The sequence below is a fragment of the Squalius cephalus genome (assembly GCF_949319135.1).
Source record: "Squalius cephalus genome assembly, chromosome: 15".
NCBI lineage: Eukaryota > Metazoa > Chordata > Actinopteri > Cypriniformes > Leuciscidae > Squalius > Squalius cephalus.
Window position 1 is genome coordinate 8,976,846 of NC_137136.1, and position 14,926 is coordinate 8,991,771.

Here is a 14,926-nt window from a genome sequence, read left to right on the forward strand (position 1 = left end):
CATGGAGCAAATGCAAGCACAGAACTGACCGACACCTGAAGAGAACAATTATATAGAAACTACTACTGTTCAAAATTTTTTTTGTGAATGAAATTAATACTTTTATTCAGCAAGGATCAAATTAATCGATCAAAAGCGAAATCAGAGATACATTGCTACAACAGATGTCCATTTCAAATAAATGCTGTTCTTTTTTTACTTTCTATTCTTTAAAGAATCCTGAAAAAAAGTATCAAGGTTTCCACAAAAATATTTACAACATTGATAATAATAAAAAAAAGTATTTCTTGATCACCAAATCAGTAAATAAGAATGATTTCTGAAGGATCATGTGACACTGAAGACTGCGTAATGATGCTGATGTATCACATGATGTATCAAATGTGCTGATTCAATTCAGCTTTACCATCACAGGAATAAATTACATTTAAGACATTAAAAAAGAAACAATATTACTGTTTTTATTGTATTTTGGATCAAATAAATCCAGTCTTGGTGAGCAAGAGACTTCTTTCAAAAACATTTAAAAATCTTATCGACCCTAAACTTTTGAACATGTCAGAAAAACTAAAAAAGGACTATTTTCATAGATACTGATTTACCGAAGTATTTTCTTATAGGTCAGTTAGATAGTAGCGATTAAATTTGAAATGAAAATTACAAGATGTCCATTTGATACTGAGTCAACACAGGAGAGCGAAATATCATCCGAGCAAACTTTCCTGCTAAAAACCTGCTTTCGTGAGCAGCCACTGATAATGGTCCCAATGTTGTCAGTGGCCGAGAGCCAGATATCTTGTTGCTTTACAGAGCGAGGAAAGAAACACTGCACGGTTACTCAACCATGTGCTACCCAAGTTAAGCGGTACAAATTGTTTATTAACAGGTATTAAGTCATAATATGATCCAAAGAGATGAGGGACACATGTGTTACTTTAGATATCTGGCCTAGATACTGTCTATCATTCATGGTTCACACAAATTTTAAAAAGCAAAAGTTCAACAGTCATGAAGAAAAAATTATCATGGATCACAGCCTAATAACGGGCCCAACTTGAGGGAATATATATTCCATTGTACACATAAAAAGTCGTAAGGAAATAATAGAAGTTAAATGTTCATCTTCACCAGTCCCAAATTTGTAGTGTGCTTCACACCATAGATCATACATACTAAAGTCTTTAAGTAAATTTAAGGTCACAGGGTCAATGCTGTAGAACAAACAAAGGGTTGTGGTGGGGAGCTCCTGTTATCCACGTTATCCACGTGTGCTCTTTAACAGTTTCTGTAACAAAGAGAAGAAATATAATTACTTAGAGCAGGGGTCGTCACCGGAGGGGGAAATCACAGAGGGGTAATCATTGGCACGAGATAAATAGCCTGTTTATTTGTTTTATTTATACATTTTAAAAAGGACATTTGCACCTGTATGTCAATCTAATTCTTGCAGTAATCCTTCCTCGGTTCTTAGCTATGAGCTGAATGGAAAGCCAAACACTATCAAAGGGTGATGAAACTGAAATATTCAACAAACTTCAGCATCACAACCCTTTGATCAATTTGGGCAGCACTGCACTTTCAGTGGGTAATGCAAGTAAACCAAAGTGCTTTGCATGGTTGATAGCCTAGGGTCTGTTCAGCTTTTTGCTTTCTGGAAAATACTTGGAAGTTATCAGTATTTGAGTGTTCATATATATTCATGTATGTATCTATGTAAATCAAATGTAGATCAAATATTATATATCATTAATATTAAATGTATTTTAAGATATACGATGAACTGAAATATATGTAATTGTGTTTATGGATTTAATAGATTTACACTGTGAAACTACTAAAAATGCACTTCATGTACAGAGAGTTGCTGACCCCTGATTTAGAGAAACTACTAATAGCCTATATCGTGTGGTAACACCCAGTTTCTCAGTCATGCCCCCATTTTTTTCCTCAAAATCCCACTTTCCATGGCAGAGCTCAACATTACACACCTGTTTTCAAAGGCGGCCATGCTGAACCAGTCTGCGCCTGAACTCTGCAAAGCGTGTAATTCCTAACATGTTTAGTTGTGACAGGCCATCATGACTTAGTCTTGATTTGGAACAAGCATCGAATTTTTCATGCCCCTGCTGTTCAAGTGCATCTGTACAAGGAGCACTCTGCACACAATTACATCTTAATCAAATAAGCTGCCTTCCCTCGTGAAAATAAACGCAGCACGATGACTCAAAATTGGCCGGATCTCTGTTCAGTGTTATTGTGACTCATTTGATGTGGTGCCCTGTTCAAATCTATAGCGCTGGAGAACAAATATCCATCAAAGGGGCGGTTGCAAGATGATGTAGCCGAATACCGGCTGCAATATGAGCAAGTTCATTTGCTGCCTTAATTCCTTTTTCAGGTCATGAAAGGCCTGAACTTCAAAACAATAGATGAATAAATAAATAGAAATTACAGGAGATTCAGCTGGGCCTAATCTATAGTAAAACACTATATCTAAACTAAATCCAACAGCAATCAACACGTCAACTCTGCCAAAGCATGGACTGCATTCACGATCAAACACATGCGTTCATTCCTGAAAACTGAGTAAAAAAAAAAAAAAAAAAAATTGTTTAATCACTTTAGTGTGAATGTCACTAAGAACATCTACAGGTCAAAACAATGTGTCAGTGGAAAAAATCGTAACGGTCCTAAAATTAGACCTGAATTCTTTATGGAAAATATAATTTGTTCTCTTTTTTTTTACCTGTAATTGAACTGGTGAGTGGGAGTGTGTTTTTCTGCTATTTTGTACTGATTTTGTTTAAAACTAAATTCCATGCACTCCAGCATGGTGTTTAAAGTTATATTTGAATCTATCGTAATCAGCACAGGGGTGCACACAGCTGCCAATTTCTTCCCATTTGTAAGCGTTGATGTGAACTCTAACAAATAGTCTGCAATGGGAATGGTAGACTAGACCTGGAGATAAGCTGCCATTCACATAATGTATCTCTTGGCAGTTCACTAATGACCAAATTGATTGCTGTAACACATACTGTTGAGAAGATCAATAGGGCGGCCACGGGTGACATCTGCTAACAATGCAGCCTGATTAAATTAATATGCATTGGAAACCTAACCCAGCCAAATCTTAGGTACCCACTGTGCTTGTTAGAGAACATCACTGCCTCAACACATTGTTGGACCTCAGGCTAAAATAAATCAACTGAAGAATAAAGGAGGGAAGTTAGAAGTACACTTTGTTTGATAGCTCAACGGCGCAGAGACCAGAGATAAAAGTCACTTAAACGCAACTAAATGTTTACATAAGAGACCTACACTCACAGAACAAGGGTTCAAGACCAAATATGTGGATAGTCCTCAATCTAAGTAGCATATTTTGTGCATAAGACCATGTTCAATAGATCTGGGGGAAAGTAAAGATACAGTATATGCACAAAAAATAAAAAATAAACTATTTTAACATCATTTAACAGTGTTGCCTTGCATTCAACAATGAAAAAAATGGCAATAAATACTACAAAAATGCTTTACAAAATAAATGATATAATAATAATAATAATAATTCATACAAAAATAAAATAAAAATGTGGTAATAAAATCTACAGTATAAATGTATAATCAAAACAAAATATCTGTCCATATAGAACCCGGCTACAAAAAGTGAATGCATCTTATAGGGCTCTTAATTAGCTAATTTATTATGGTGGTGCTGGATACCTTTGCAACAGCTCTGACGTGGTGAACTTTGATGGTTGCTGATTTCTCCTCAAAGGCCTTCACCTTGGACTCCTCTGCTAGACGATGCAGGACAATCAGGAGGTTGAGCTGGGCCTGTGGACACAAGGGAAAGTAAATTAATTTGTTATTTAGCTGACACTTATGTAAAGTAAATTACAGTACACTAAGGCCCTGTCCCAAATGGCACCCTAAGCATGGCCGTCTTCCTACGAGTCTGCACTTTCGTGACGTAGCGGCGCTTTGACTGTCGGGAAGATGTCTGTTGCAAAGCTCGCATCAGTGCGGGCTTGGCAAAAGTGCGCATATTGACCGCAAAGGAAGCGCTCGTGAACACGCTTCTGAAACTTAAAATGACAAATGGGACACCCTACATACATATAATACACCCTAAAGGCTGTATTATGCACCAAGAAACCCTGCGAACACGTATCATTTTCAAAACCTTGCACTTTGAAACCTGTTTTTAGACGTTTTCAGGCCCCAAAAACGTCATTGTCGTGTAAACGAAAGGCCAAAAATCATACAAAGTTTTCCGTTTTCAGTTGAAAACTGTCGTGTAAACATAACCTAAGTGTCTTTCTCAGGGACCACAGCATGTGAATGGAAAACACAAAGAACAATTGTTAAAGCTCCAATATGTAGGAATTTTGTAATAAAATTTCCAAAAATAACTTGCACAGGGTGATATATTTCCTCCAGTTGTGTACTTACAATATCTCAAAAGTCTCCAAAGATTTTTTATTTCAGAGAAATTCCGATTTTAAATAACTGGCCGTCCCGGAAAAGAAATGTCGCGCCTCAGTGACGCAATCCTTTTTCCGGTGTGGACCATGTGATAGGATATTCCACCACACCGGATTTTTTTTTTTTTTTTTTTTACAACAACTTTATTGAGGTTTTTTTCTTATCACAATAAACAATAAAGACGTCTGACAAAGAATAAAAAAAAAGAATAAAATAAAAAATATGACCCACCACACCGGAATATCGCATGGTCAAATGCGGAAGTGGTGGTTAAAGCGTTATAGCCATAGACTGTATGGTTATAGCTGTTATGGATCACGATTACTCTTTGGCGAGTATTGAAGTGCCAACAAAACGAAAGCGTCCATATTCTGATACACGCAGACTGTGTGACAAACGAAGGAATAAAACCTGGATAAATATCGGCCAGGCGTTTTCGAGATGGAGAGAGCTGCGCGTCAATCTTGGACTTGACAAAGACTCTGCTCTCGCGAGTGTATTGAGACAGGTAAGACATGCAACTGTCAATAATAGCACTTATAAACAAAGTTATATTGCTCTTTGTACTTTGGTAAGGCTTTTTATCACGTGTGGTGACCGAGATTATGGCAGTACAATTAAATACAATCGGATATGATGTTAAAAATATATATTTAGTCATTACTTGCAAATGTTCGTTCAAATTTACTTTTAGATATTGGTTTGAACACGTTAAACAACACGGCATTAACCATAAAAACGTAAAACTGCACAACATTAACCAAACAAATCATTTGACAAATAGCTGTATGTTGTAACGGGATAATATAGCATAACATTTCACGGTCCTTGCAGTTCATTAATTATGATGACATAAAATAATACGATCAGACATACAGGTAATACAAAAACGAATAAATTACCTCATCCGTGATCATGATTCATTAATTCCATGTAGATATATCGCTAGATGGTGAAAACGCATTAAAAACGACATCTCCCATCGTCACCTCCTTCATAGCGTCATCAAGCTTCGCCTTTGTTATTGTTGGAAACTGCGCCCTCTTGTGGTCAAATACCAAAGTCACATACTGGAGCTTTAATAGCAAATGAACTGTTAATTAAATAATGGTTTAATTTGTTAAGATGTATGAAATAATGTTTGCAGAATTTCCAAACTGAAAATTATTGCACAAATGGCCTTTATATCTCAAAATAAACATCCAAAGACAGAAAACATATCAGTTTCCTTTAACCAAAAACGCTACTAAAACTAAACTCACTTGTAAAAGAGATTGTAATCTCAATGTGATTTTCTTCCCTGGTAAAATAAAGGTAAATAAATAAAATAAATAAAATAAGCCAGAACTAAAAAAAAAAAAAAAAAGGAACCACAATGCTTGAGTGGACAACCATGTAGCCTAATCATTTCAAGAGGCTCTTAGTGACTTGCCACACAAAAGGCCAAATGCTTGGAATCAAGAGGACCATTCGATGTTTTGAGCGACTCAAGTGAACATCATGCTCTGTTGTTCCACCAGGTGTAGTATGCTGCAGCTTTCCCTATACATGTGCATGGATCCACAGATAAGTACCACAGTAAAGGAGGATTATGTTACAGGAACTGCTAGGCAGGTCCAACAGGAGAAGGAGGGTGTCCAAGAAAGATAAATCTTCCAGCCCTCCCCAAAGACAAGGGCCCTTGTGCAACCTTGTCGGATTAGACCAGGAAATTGTTTCATTTTCAGCACTTCATCTGTTTTAGCGCATCTTGTCACGAGATGCTGAAAGGTGGATTGATTTCTTGTGGATTGATTTCAGATCAGCCTTGAGCTCAAATTGGGTTTACATATTTTAAATCAGCCCTACTTGCACTGGAACATGTGCTAACATGACAACATTGTATATAAATTACTCTATATACAACAATATGATCCAAAGAACTAAACACAAAGAAATATAATGTCACTTAATCTAGTTCAACGTAGAGGTGTCTTCATTGTGTACTGTAGCTTGCTTGTGTCAATGTACAGGTGTGTCCTTCCATTGCTAGGGTTATTTGGCATCATTAAAAGTTATTGGTGGTCACTGGTTCTGAATCACATAGAAGCCATGTATATAAATATTCACTGTATACATAATAAGATCACATGGCCCTGCTTTTGAGTGTACATCACAATTTGCCATTACAATCTCCCAAATGTCACTGTGTCCAGTCTTCGAATGCTCATATTGTTTAGCATTTCATTTCCTTTGCATGACAACATAGCCTAATCTCTTCTAAAAAGCCAATAACAATTTTCATTTTATGACCGATAACCAATAAATGGCTGATATTATAAATTTTTACTACTTTATTTTAAAAAGCACAATAAAACGTAAAGTATTTTTTAATGTGAATTTAGACAACACAACTTGTTACATTTCATGTTGCCATTTGCCTTTAAGTTACAACTGAACTGACTGAAGGCATATTAAAACAGGGCATTAAACATACAATGTCATTAATACATATCCAATATCTGCCTATAATATATAGGACTCTCCAAATGACCCTTAGAATTCAACTGACTGTTTTTGCTACTGTACCTTTAAGACTTCTAACATTATAATATTGATGTTTTCTGGCCTGTTTTTACAGCTTAGCTTTCATAAACTGACTGAGTATACTGGGGAAGGAGCTTTATAATAACAAAATAATAGAAAGATATTCATAATAACAACGAGAAACCTATTTCCTGCACCGTGGTCTGAGTACTGACTACAAACTGCTACAGAGAAAGTTCTGTATATCATCTCCTGCACTTTCGCTCTGTCTCAGAAACACGCACACACAAACGTAACCAGTGACCAGATCCGCTGAACCATATCCAGCTAGTTTTCTTAATGATTTCAGCTGAAAAAAGGCAGCACTCCTTGTGCATCTACACGACAGCCATTTGGATGTAATTTAAATCTATTAATACCTCATTTTCATAATTGTGGGTCATCTCTGGGGCGTCTGAATACTTCTCCAACAGCTGGTCTTGAGAGAGTTTTCGAGAAGGAAACTGAGAAGCCCAGGTTTCCCCTGTGCCAGAGGCTTTGCCAAAACAAAACGGCCGAGCTGAACTGATTACAGAAGAGGCCGTTTCTACTAACTCACGCAGACACGGAAAGCACATGGAATCCTCACCGAGGGCAAAGGAGTGCAGAGAAAACCAGTCTGAACAGAGTCCTTAGAGTGTGCAGAGCAGAAGTCACACTATCCAAATGCGATCTGTCCAAAAAATGTCATCTTATTCTTGTGTGTAAAAAAACATTATAAGAACAAGATGAATCTGGATTTACAGTTCCTGAAGGACATTTCTTTGCTTATACGGCACAACAGCAAACAAATAGTGTTAAAGCTTCAAGTAAGCATAAGTTTTAAGGCTATAGCCTAGTCCACACTGCCCCAATAAACACCAGAAAAGTTAACACTCTGATCCAACAAAACCAAAAACTATTAGTGTTTATTACACTTTAAGCTCTGATTCTGTTTTGGTTGTGAAAATTATTAGTACTTTTAAAGATTAGCCTACTGTAAATGAGCATCCACAATTCAATCTAATATTGCCAATATTTTTTTTTATTCCAAATTAAAATGCACGACTATTAGATAATTAATAAATAGGCTATAACAAAGAAAAGTCCAATCTTAAGGTTAAAATAAAAACTAAAAATAGCACACCTACAGTGAAAACATTTTGAATGAAGTCTGTATGTTACGTGGTGTGAGAAGAAAAATGGCGGAGCACAAATTCAAACTATTCACCTGACCAGATTCAACAGACTAATATTTGCATTATCAGCTCTTAAATAAACACTTTTGAATAACCTGCAACCACAAACTTCAGCTCATTCGCTCTCAGGAACACATCATCCAATTACAGTACACAAGCCAGGCACAACATCTAATGACTTGGTGTGAAAACGCCAGGAGCTCTTGGCCTGGGCCTCCAAAACAGACCCATGATTTTCTCCACTTTCCCAGAGATCCTTAACACCAGGGAGAAAACGTTGCTGTCGGGGAACAAAAGTGGGTCTAAAATTTGGGGGGTGGTCTGGAAAAAGAAAACAGACACTTTCAAAGCTTCCTTGCAGGATGCAGCTGATTATTTTTTGTGTTCAATCAACCATCAAATGCAGCACAGGCTATCTCAGTTCGGCATGGGGAACAAAGTGCTGTCTAAGCCACTGCTCCACCCGGCAGGACGCACTTATAAACAGGAGAGATGAAATAGTATGTCCGGGATAATCTCTCAAGCTGTTTCGGTGCTGATCTGATGCAGGAGACAGAAAACATGAGTCTAAGCACATTTGATAGGGCACAGAATAATAAGGAAAAAGCCATCAAGGTGATTGTCATGGTCCTGGAAATCTGGATCTGATGTTTCTGAGGAAAGTGAAACCGTATTCCTGTTTTTGTTTTACAGTTCAAATCAGTGGGTGTAAACACCTCTGTTTCTAATTTGACATTTTGACATCTACTCTAACAGCTTATTTAAGTTAACTAAGGCCTAAAATTGCCTCTGTAAACTATATAAATACCTGCAAAACACATTATTCTGTTTTCTACAGAATGATTGTTTTGCATATGACTTCAATTTCAGTCTGTTCCTCAGAAACACACCAAGCTGTTAAATGACTTCACGAGACATAGAATATATTATAGATATAGACTAAGATTTTAATTAAGTAAACACTTGAAGGATTCAATGTTCAAACACTGAAGGATTCATCAGACAAATTTAAAGGCTTCATCCGAAATCATCACATACTTCCCTACTATTTAGTAGGCGAAAAACAGTGTATGACAAGTCGAGTATGTCCAAATTCACAGTCCTCGTGAAAGAGTAGCAAAAAGTACCTGGATGACCTAGATGATTTCCAGCATGATTCTGAAGTAGTGTTGTCAAAAGACCCGGTACTTCGGTACCAAGTCGGTACTAATTTTTTTTTAAACGTCACGGTACCAGGTTTTCTCAAACCCGGTACTTGATGCGCGTGCATGCCCGAAGCGCGTGCAGTTGCGTCCTCTTCATAAAAGCGCTGATGGCGATCGGCGGTGCTGCTGATGTGGTGCTCATGTTTTTGCGCGTGCAGATACGTTATTTCAAATGGCGCGCGGCAAGCGCGCTCATAATAGAAGCGGCGCGCTCGCTTTTCTATGTGCGTTCATGGATGCATAGCAACGACAGACGCCACGGGAGTACAAACGCTTGTGCGAACTGCGCTCTGCATGACGACGAGGAAGTGTGGCATAGGCTTATTAATTGATTTCTATCCCTTGCATTAGCTTTACTACTAGATATATTTATGGAGATGAGAAATAAAAAGCCGTCATTAATATCAGTCCGTCAGAAAAGCAGTTCTAGTTTTATTCTTGGCTGGATAACTCTTAGCAGGTTTAAAAAGCCCTTTTAAAGTTAAATATGAATACAGTTTTGGATTAAATAAAAGTATAGTCAAGTCAAATAAAACATTTTATCTCCTGTATAGTTTGGTAATGCTACAATAAGATACCATTCATTAACATCACTTAATGCGTTATCTAACATAACACATTGAGTGAACAATATATTTTTACAACATGAATTAATGTTTGTGAATGTTATTTAATACAAACACTTGATTGGTCATGTTTGTTCACTTCATTCATTGTGCATTAAATAATGTTAACAGAAATAATGTTAACTTTTGATTTTAAAAATGTATTTTTAAATTAACTCCTAAAGGAGAATAATTGTGACAGTATATAACTATTGTTTTTTTGTTAGGTCATTTTATCTAATGTTATCTAACAAATGGAATCTTATTGTAAAGTGTTTTTAATACTACAGTTTCCATCTTTGTAACTGTGATATACACTTTAATATAATTATGTAAATTTAATCTAAATTAAAGGGTTAGTTCACCCAAAAATGAAAATTCTGTCAGTAATTACTCACCCTCATGTTGTTCCAACCGCGTAAGACCTTCGTTCATCTTCAGAACACAAATTAAGATATTTTTGATGAAATCTGAGAGCTGATCACTTCTCCATAGGCTTCTAGGTGACCGAAACTTGCTGGCCCAGAAAAGTTATTAAAGAGATCGTTAAAATAGTCCAAGTGACTCCAGTGGCTCAATCTTAAGTATATCAAGCGACGAGAATACTTTTTGTGCGCAAAAACAAACAAAAATAACGACTTTATTCCACTATTCATTTCCTTCTCTCTGGGCCTCGTAGTGTTTTTGCGCAGCGCGTCTGTGTTGCACGTCATCACGCATCACACACATGACCAGCTTCGGCCAATTGTGAGCCTACGTGGTGACGTACAACACAGACGCACTACGCAAAAACACTACGTGAACAAAGTAGAGGCCCAGAGAGAAGGAAATGAATAGTGGAATAAAGTCGTTATTTTTGTTTGTTTTTGCGCACAAAAAGTATTCTCGTCGCTTTATAAACTTAAGATTGAGCCACTGGAGTCACTTGGACTATATTAACGATCTCTTTAATACATTTTCTGGGCCAGCAAGTTTCGGTCACCTAGAAGCCTATGGAGGAGTGATCAGCTCTCAGATTTCATCAAAAATATCTTAATTTGTGTTCCGAAGATGAACGAAGGTCTTACGCGGTTGGAACAACATGAGAGTGAGTAATTACTGACAGAATTTTCATTTTTGGGTGAACTAACCCTTTAAGCTTTGGTACCGAAATTGGTACCGAGAACCGTGGATTTTCACTGGTATCGGTACCGAATACTGAAATTTTGGTACCGTGACAACACTATTCTGAAGTGCACATATGATGGAGACTTTACTATCCCATGAGGCCACAGGATGTGTAGGTCTGGATTACATTCATACTATTTAGAACATAGGCCTACTTTTTTTTTTAGAAGTTATAAAGTAATTACTTATTCAAAACAAGTAATTACTCAGTATGCAATTGTGGACACATACAGCCAAACTGTCTAGTTTGTGAGTCTTTTGGTGTGAGTCATTAAATTAATTGGTTTGTAAAAGTAATTTGTTTGTGAATCAGACTACACTGAATTTTGAGTGAATCCAGCAAAAAAAAAAAAAAGAAAGGGATTCAATATCAGTGGTGGAAATACTTGTAGGTCTACAATCAGAGAACCAAGACTAAACGGCTTCATCAGAAAGCCAAAAACACAATCATAGCTTGACCAACAATTACAAGTAGATGTACAAAGCAAAATGTGAAGGGCCTTATTAGGTACTTTGTCATTAAAAGCACAGGAAACCAGATCAAACCAGGACATATTCATAGGACGGCAAAAAAAGGAGCCTTTCTTTAATTTTTTCCTGAATTTTCCTTTTAGTTTAATGGCTGGATTAGACCCCTGTAAAGCAGAGCACCTTTCAGGCGGCTTTAACATCCCCACCTCCAGTCTCCATAAAGTGAGACCAGCTGCAATGGACCTTTAATTAGGACCCTGTTAGTGCACGGACATCCTACACACACACACACACACACACACACACACACACACACACACACACACAGAGTACAATCAACCATGTACAGTGCCTCTCAACTTAAAAACAACGGATAAGCAAAGCAATTCCCCTATTCCCACGAAAAACACTAGGCAAACTTGCCGAGAGGCAAACCTCAATCAACCTAAACCACCAGACTCCCCTTTTGAAAATAGAAGTTCCTTTTAATCATCATGAGCTATGAAGTGGTCAGTATCAAGCAATCAAAGAGGCGGCATGCGACATTGCTATACATCTATTGCATGTAACAACATTTACAGTGGCCACTTCACGTGATGATGCATAAAACAAATTGGTTTCATCAGTGCTGTTCGGATATAAAACGTTAAACAAATGTAAACATCTGGGGCCAAGTTCCTTCAAATAAAACCAGCTTCAAAAGTCACAACATGGTGGTTTGGATTTAATGGCTTGTCTGCCCATTTGTGGTTTCCTGATCCTAGAATTAGATCTTTTGCTAAGTGACAAGAAATGTACACTGGTGGCATACAAGTCATTACTGTCAGAGACATGGTCTTGCAGTTACTGCACATGCTCTGACATATGGAGCTCATGGAGACAATGTGAGAATGAATATGGCTAGCATAATTCACCAGTCCCACTCCACATAATAATAATAATAAATATAGCAATAAAAACTAGCAAAAAGATTATTAGTAGTAGGCCTAGTACATAAAAACCAAACAAAAATCATTAAAAACTAAGGGAAAAATAACTTATGTAGCTTATTATCTGCTTAAAGGAGAACTCCGGCCATTTTTTTTGTCAATCGATTGTCGATTCACGCGCGTGATCATAGGTAACTAAACCTATGCGCGTGAACTCGACAATCGACTACTGTGGACTTCGACCGAAAACAGGAAGAAAATACAGGTATGTGCGCTGGCTGAATTAACATCACTTTTATTCATATCTTTCACATCTACTGCAGTCAGATTCACCCGTGTTCACTCAGGAATCACTCACATGGCTGGGCACTTTAATGACACATCAAGGATGTTAAGAGGCTAAAAGCAGGTTTAAAACTTGCCCCATTGAAGTCAACAGGGTGCAAATTTTAAAAAGAGGATAACACGGTGTAGGCAACACTGATTTTTGTCGTTGTTCTCTGTACTGACAGCACTCCAAATTTACAAAAAAATGAGCTCAATGTTAAAATTGACCGGAGTTCTCCTTTAAAGAGTTCAGGTGTATTGACTATGAAAGTTACGATCTGCATGCGGCTGCATGGAAGAGAGCAAGTGCTTCCTGATACAAATGAGCAATAAAATGAATCAGACTACTGTTGCATTAAACATTTAAATTCACCTCCATATGAAAAGCACTAATTTGGAAAATGCTACTTTATGATCTTTGCCATAATGAGGTCTACAAAAAGACAACATGAAAGGAGCCCACGAAGCCACATTTACATCAGCTGTATTCCTTTCATTAACTCACCCATGCTCTAAGCTATATATAAAATGTTTGTTTCAAATCAATAAGGGGTTTACCTACTAATGTCTTGTAAAGTGTACAGGCAGATCTGAGAGAGAAAACCTAATAAATTTGCGACCTCACATTACTGCATTATAATGCTCACCAGTCACCACTTACATCACATCTGACCAGATCTTGCTCTTTTAACAGAACATAACTCTCAAAAGAAAAAAATATTGTAACGTGTAAACGTTAATTGTAAAATGCAGGATATTTTTAGTCTTTCAAAATACTAAATTACCTGCTTAATGACAACATATCTGATTCTTAAAACCTACGGAGCTCCCTACCTAGACAGCATTTCTGGGCTTCTAGGGCGTTTGAAACGTTCCGAGCTTCCTAAAATGCTGCCTACGTAGGCAGCTTACTAGATTTTGAAACACAGACCAAGACAGCATGTACATACACACAACTCAATATATATGACATATCCTACATACGAAACAAGCAATATTCTGACTACACAACAACTGCAAACCAGTACACGTCATTTGGCACTCATTTGATTAATCTGAAAGTATATTGTCACGCGAATGTGACGCGCGTTTGTACGGAGGAAATTGGTGTGTTTCATTTTCATCAACTCACCATCAAGTCCGCGTTTTTTCCTATCCGTATACTAGCATTCTTCTTCATATGGAGCTTCAGCGCTGCCCTCGGTGCTTTCTTTGACATGTTTTGGCTGCTTGAAAGCGTTAGTTTACGGATTTGAAGATCGAAAGTAAAGCAAGCGTCTGTTTGTGTTTATTGTATTCAAAAAACCGCGCGTTTCACTACCGGCTCCTGATGATGACGTAGAAAGAGCTCAATGGCCCCTCTCGCCAGCACGTGCTTTGTGCGTGTTTACATGGACCAGAGGGAGAAATTGTAATATAAAAAAAAAGTCAGACACTTTTTATTTTATTCATCTGATTCTGCTTTTTGCCTAATGATTTACTCAAGTGTAAATTTAGAGTCAGTCTTGTTTTAACCTTTTTGTTAAGGAGATCTTTTAATTCCCTCAGTAGGTATTATAATATTTAATTTGCAACAATAATGCCATTATTTTATAACTCAAATAATTGCAAATTACTGTATTGCCATAGCTTAAACCAAAACAATGACATAAAAAAATGCCAGTAATGGTAATAAATGAAATAATAGCCTGCCAAGAAATTAACAATTAAAATGCAATACAATACAGGAGAATAAAACAAACATTTAACAAGATGCTTTTGTAGATCAGACTTTTATTTCCTTTCTTTTTTTGGGTGTAGGCTACTTTTTTGTCCCTTGAGCTCAAAGAATGTAAAACAGCTGCAAAGCATTTGTTGAATTAAAAATAAATTAATATATAAGATGGAGCTGAACCGTTGCCAGAACTTTGAGTCCATTTTAATGGCAATGTTTTATGGTTTCTATTAATTGCTCTGGGCTTTGGCATTTGGCTGAGTTGAAAATGAAAGAG

At 37.0% G+C, this 14,926-nt stretch overlaps 1 protein-coding gene across 1 annotated transcript; it reads right to left on the reverse strand.

The window, feature by feature from the left end:
- Positions 1–83: 83 nt before the first annotated feature.
- Positions 84–14,309, reverse strand: cenpw (centromere protein W). The gene is made up of 3 exons (XM_079893897.1): positions 14,068–14,309; positions 3,724–3,837; positions 84–1,285 (listed from the first exon to the last, which is right to left on the reverse strand). The coding sequence occupies exons 1-3, from the start codon at positions 14,152–14,154 to the stop codon at positions 1,259–1,261; spliced, it is 228 nt and encodes a 75-aa protein (XP_079750023.1). The 5' UTR covers positions 14,155–14,309; the 3' UTR covers positions 84–1,258.
- Positions 14,310–14,926: the final 617 nt, after the last annotated feature.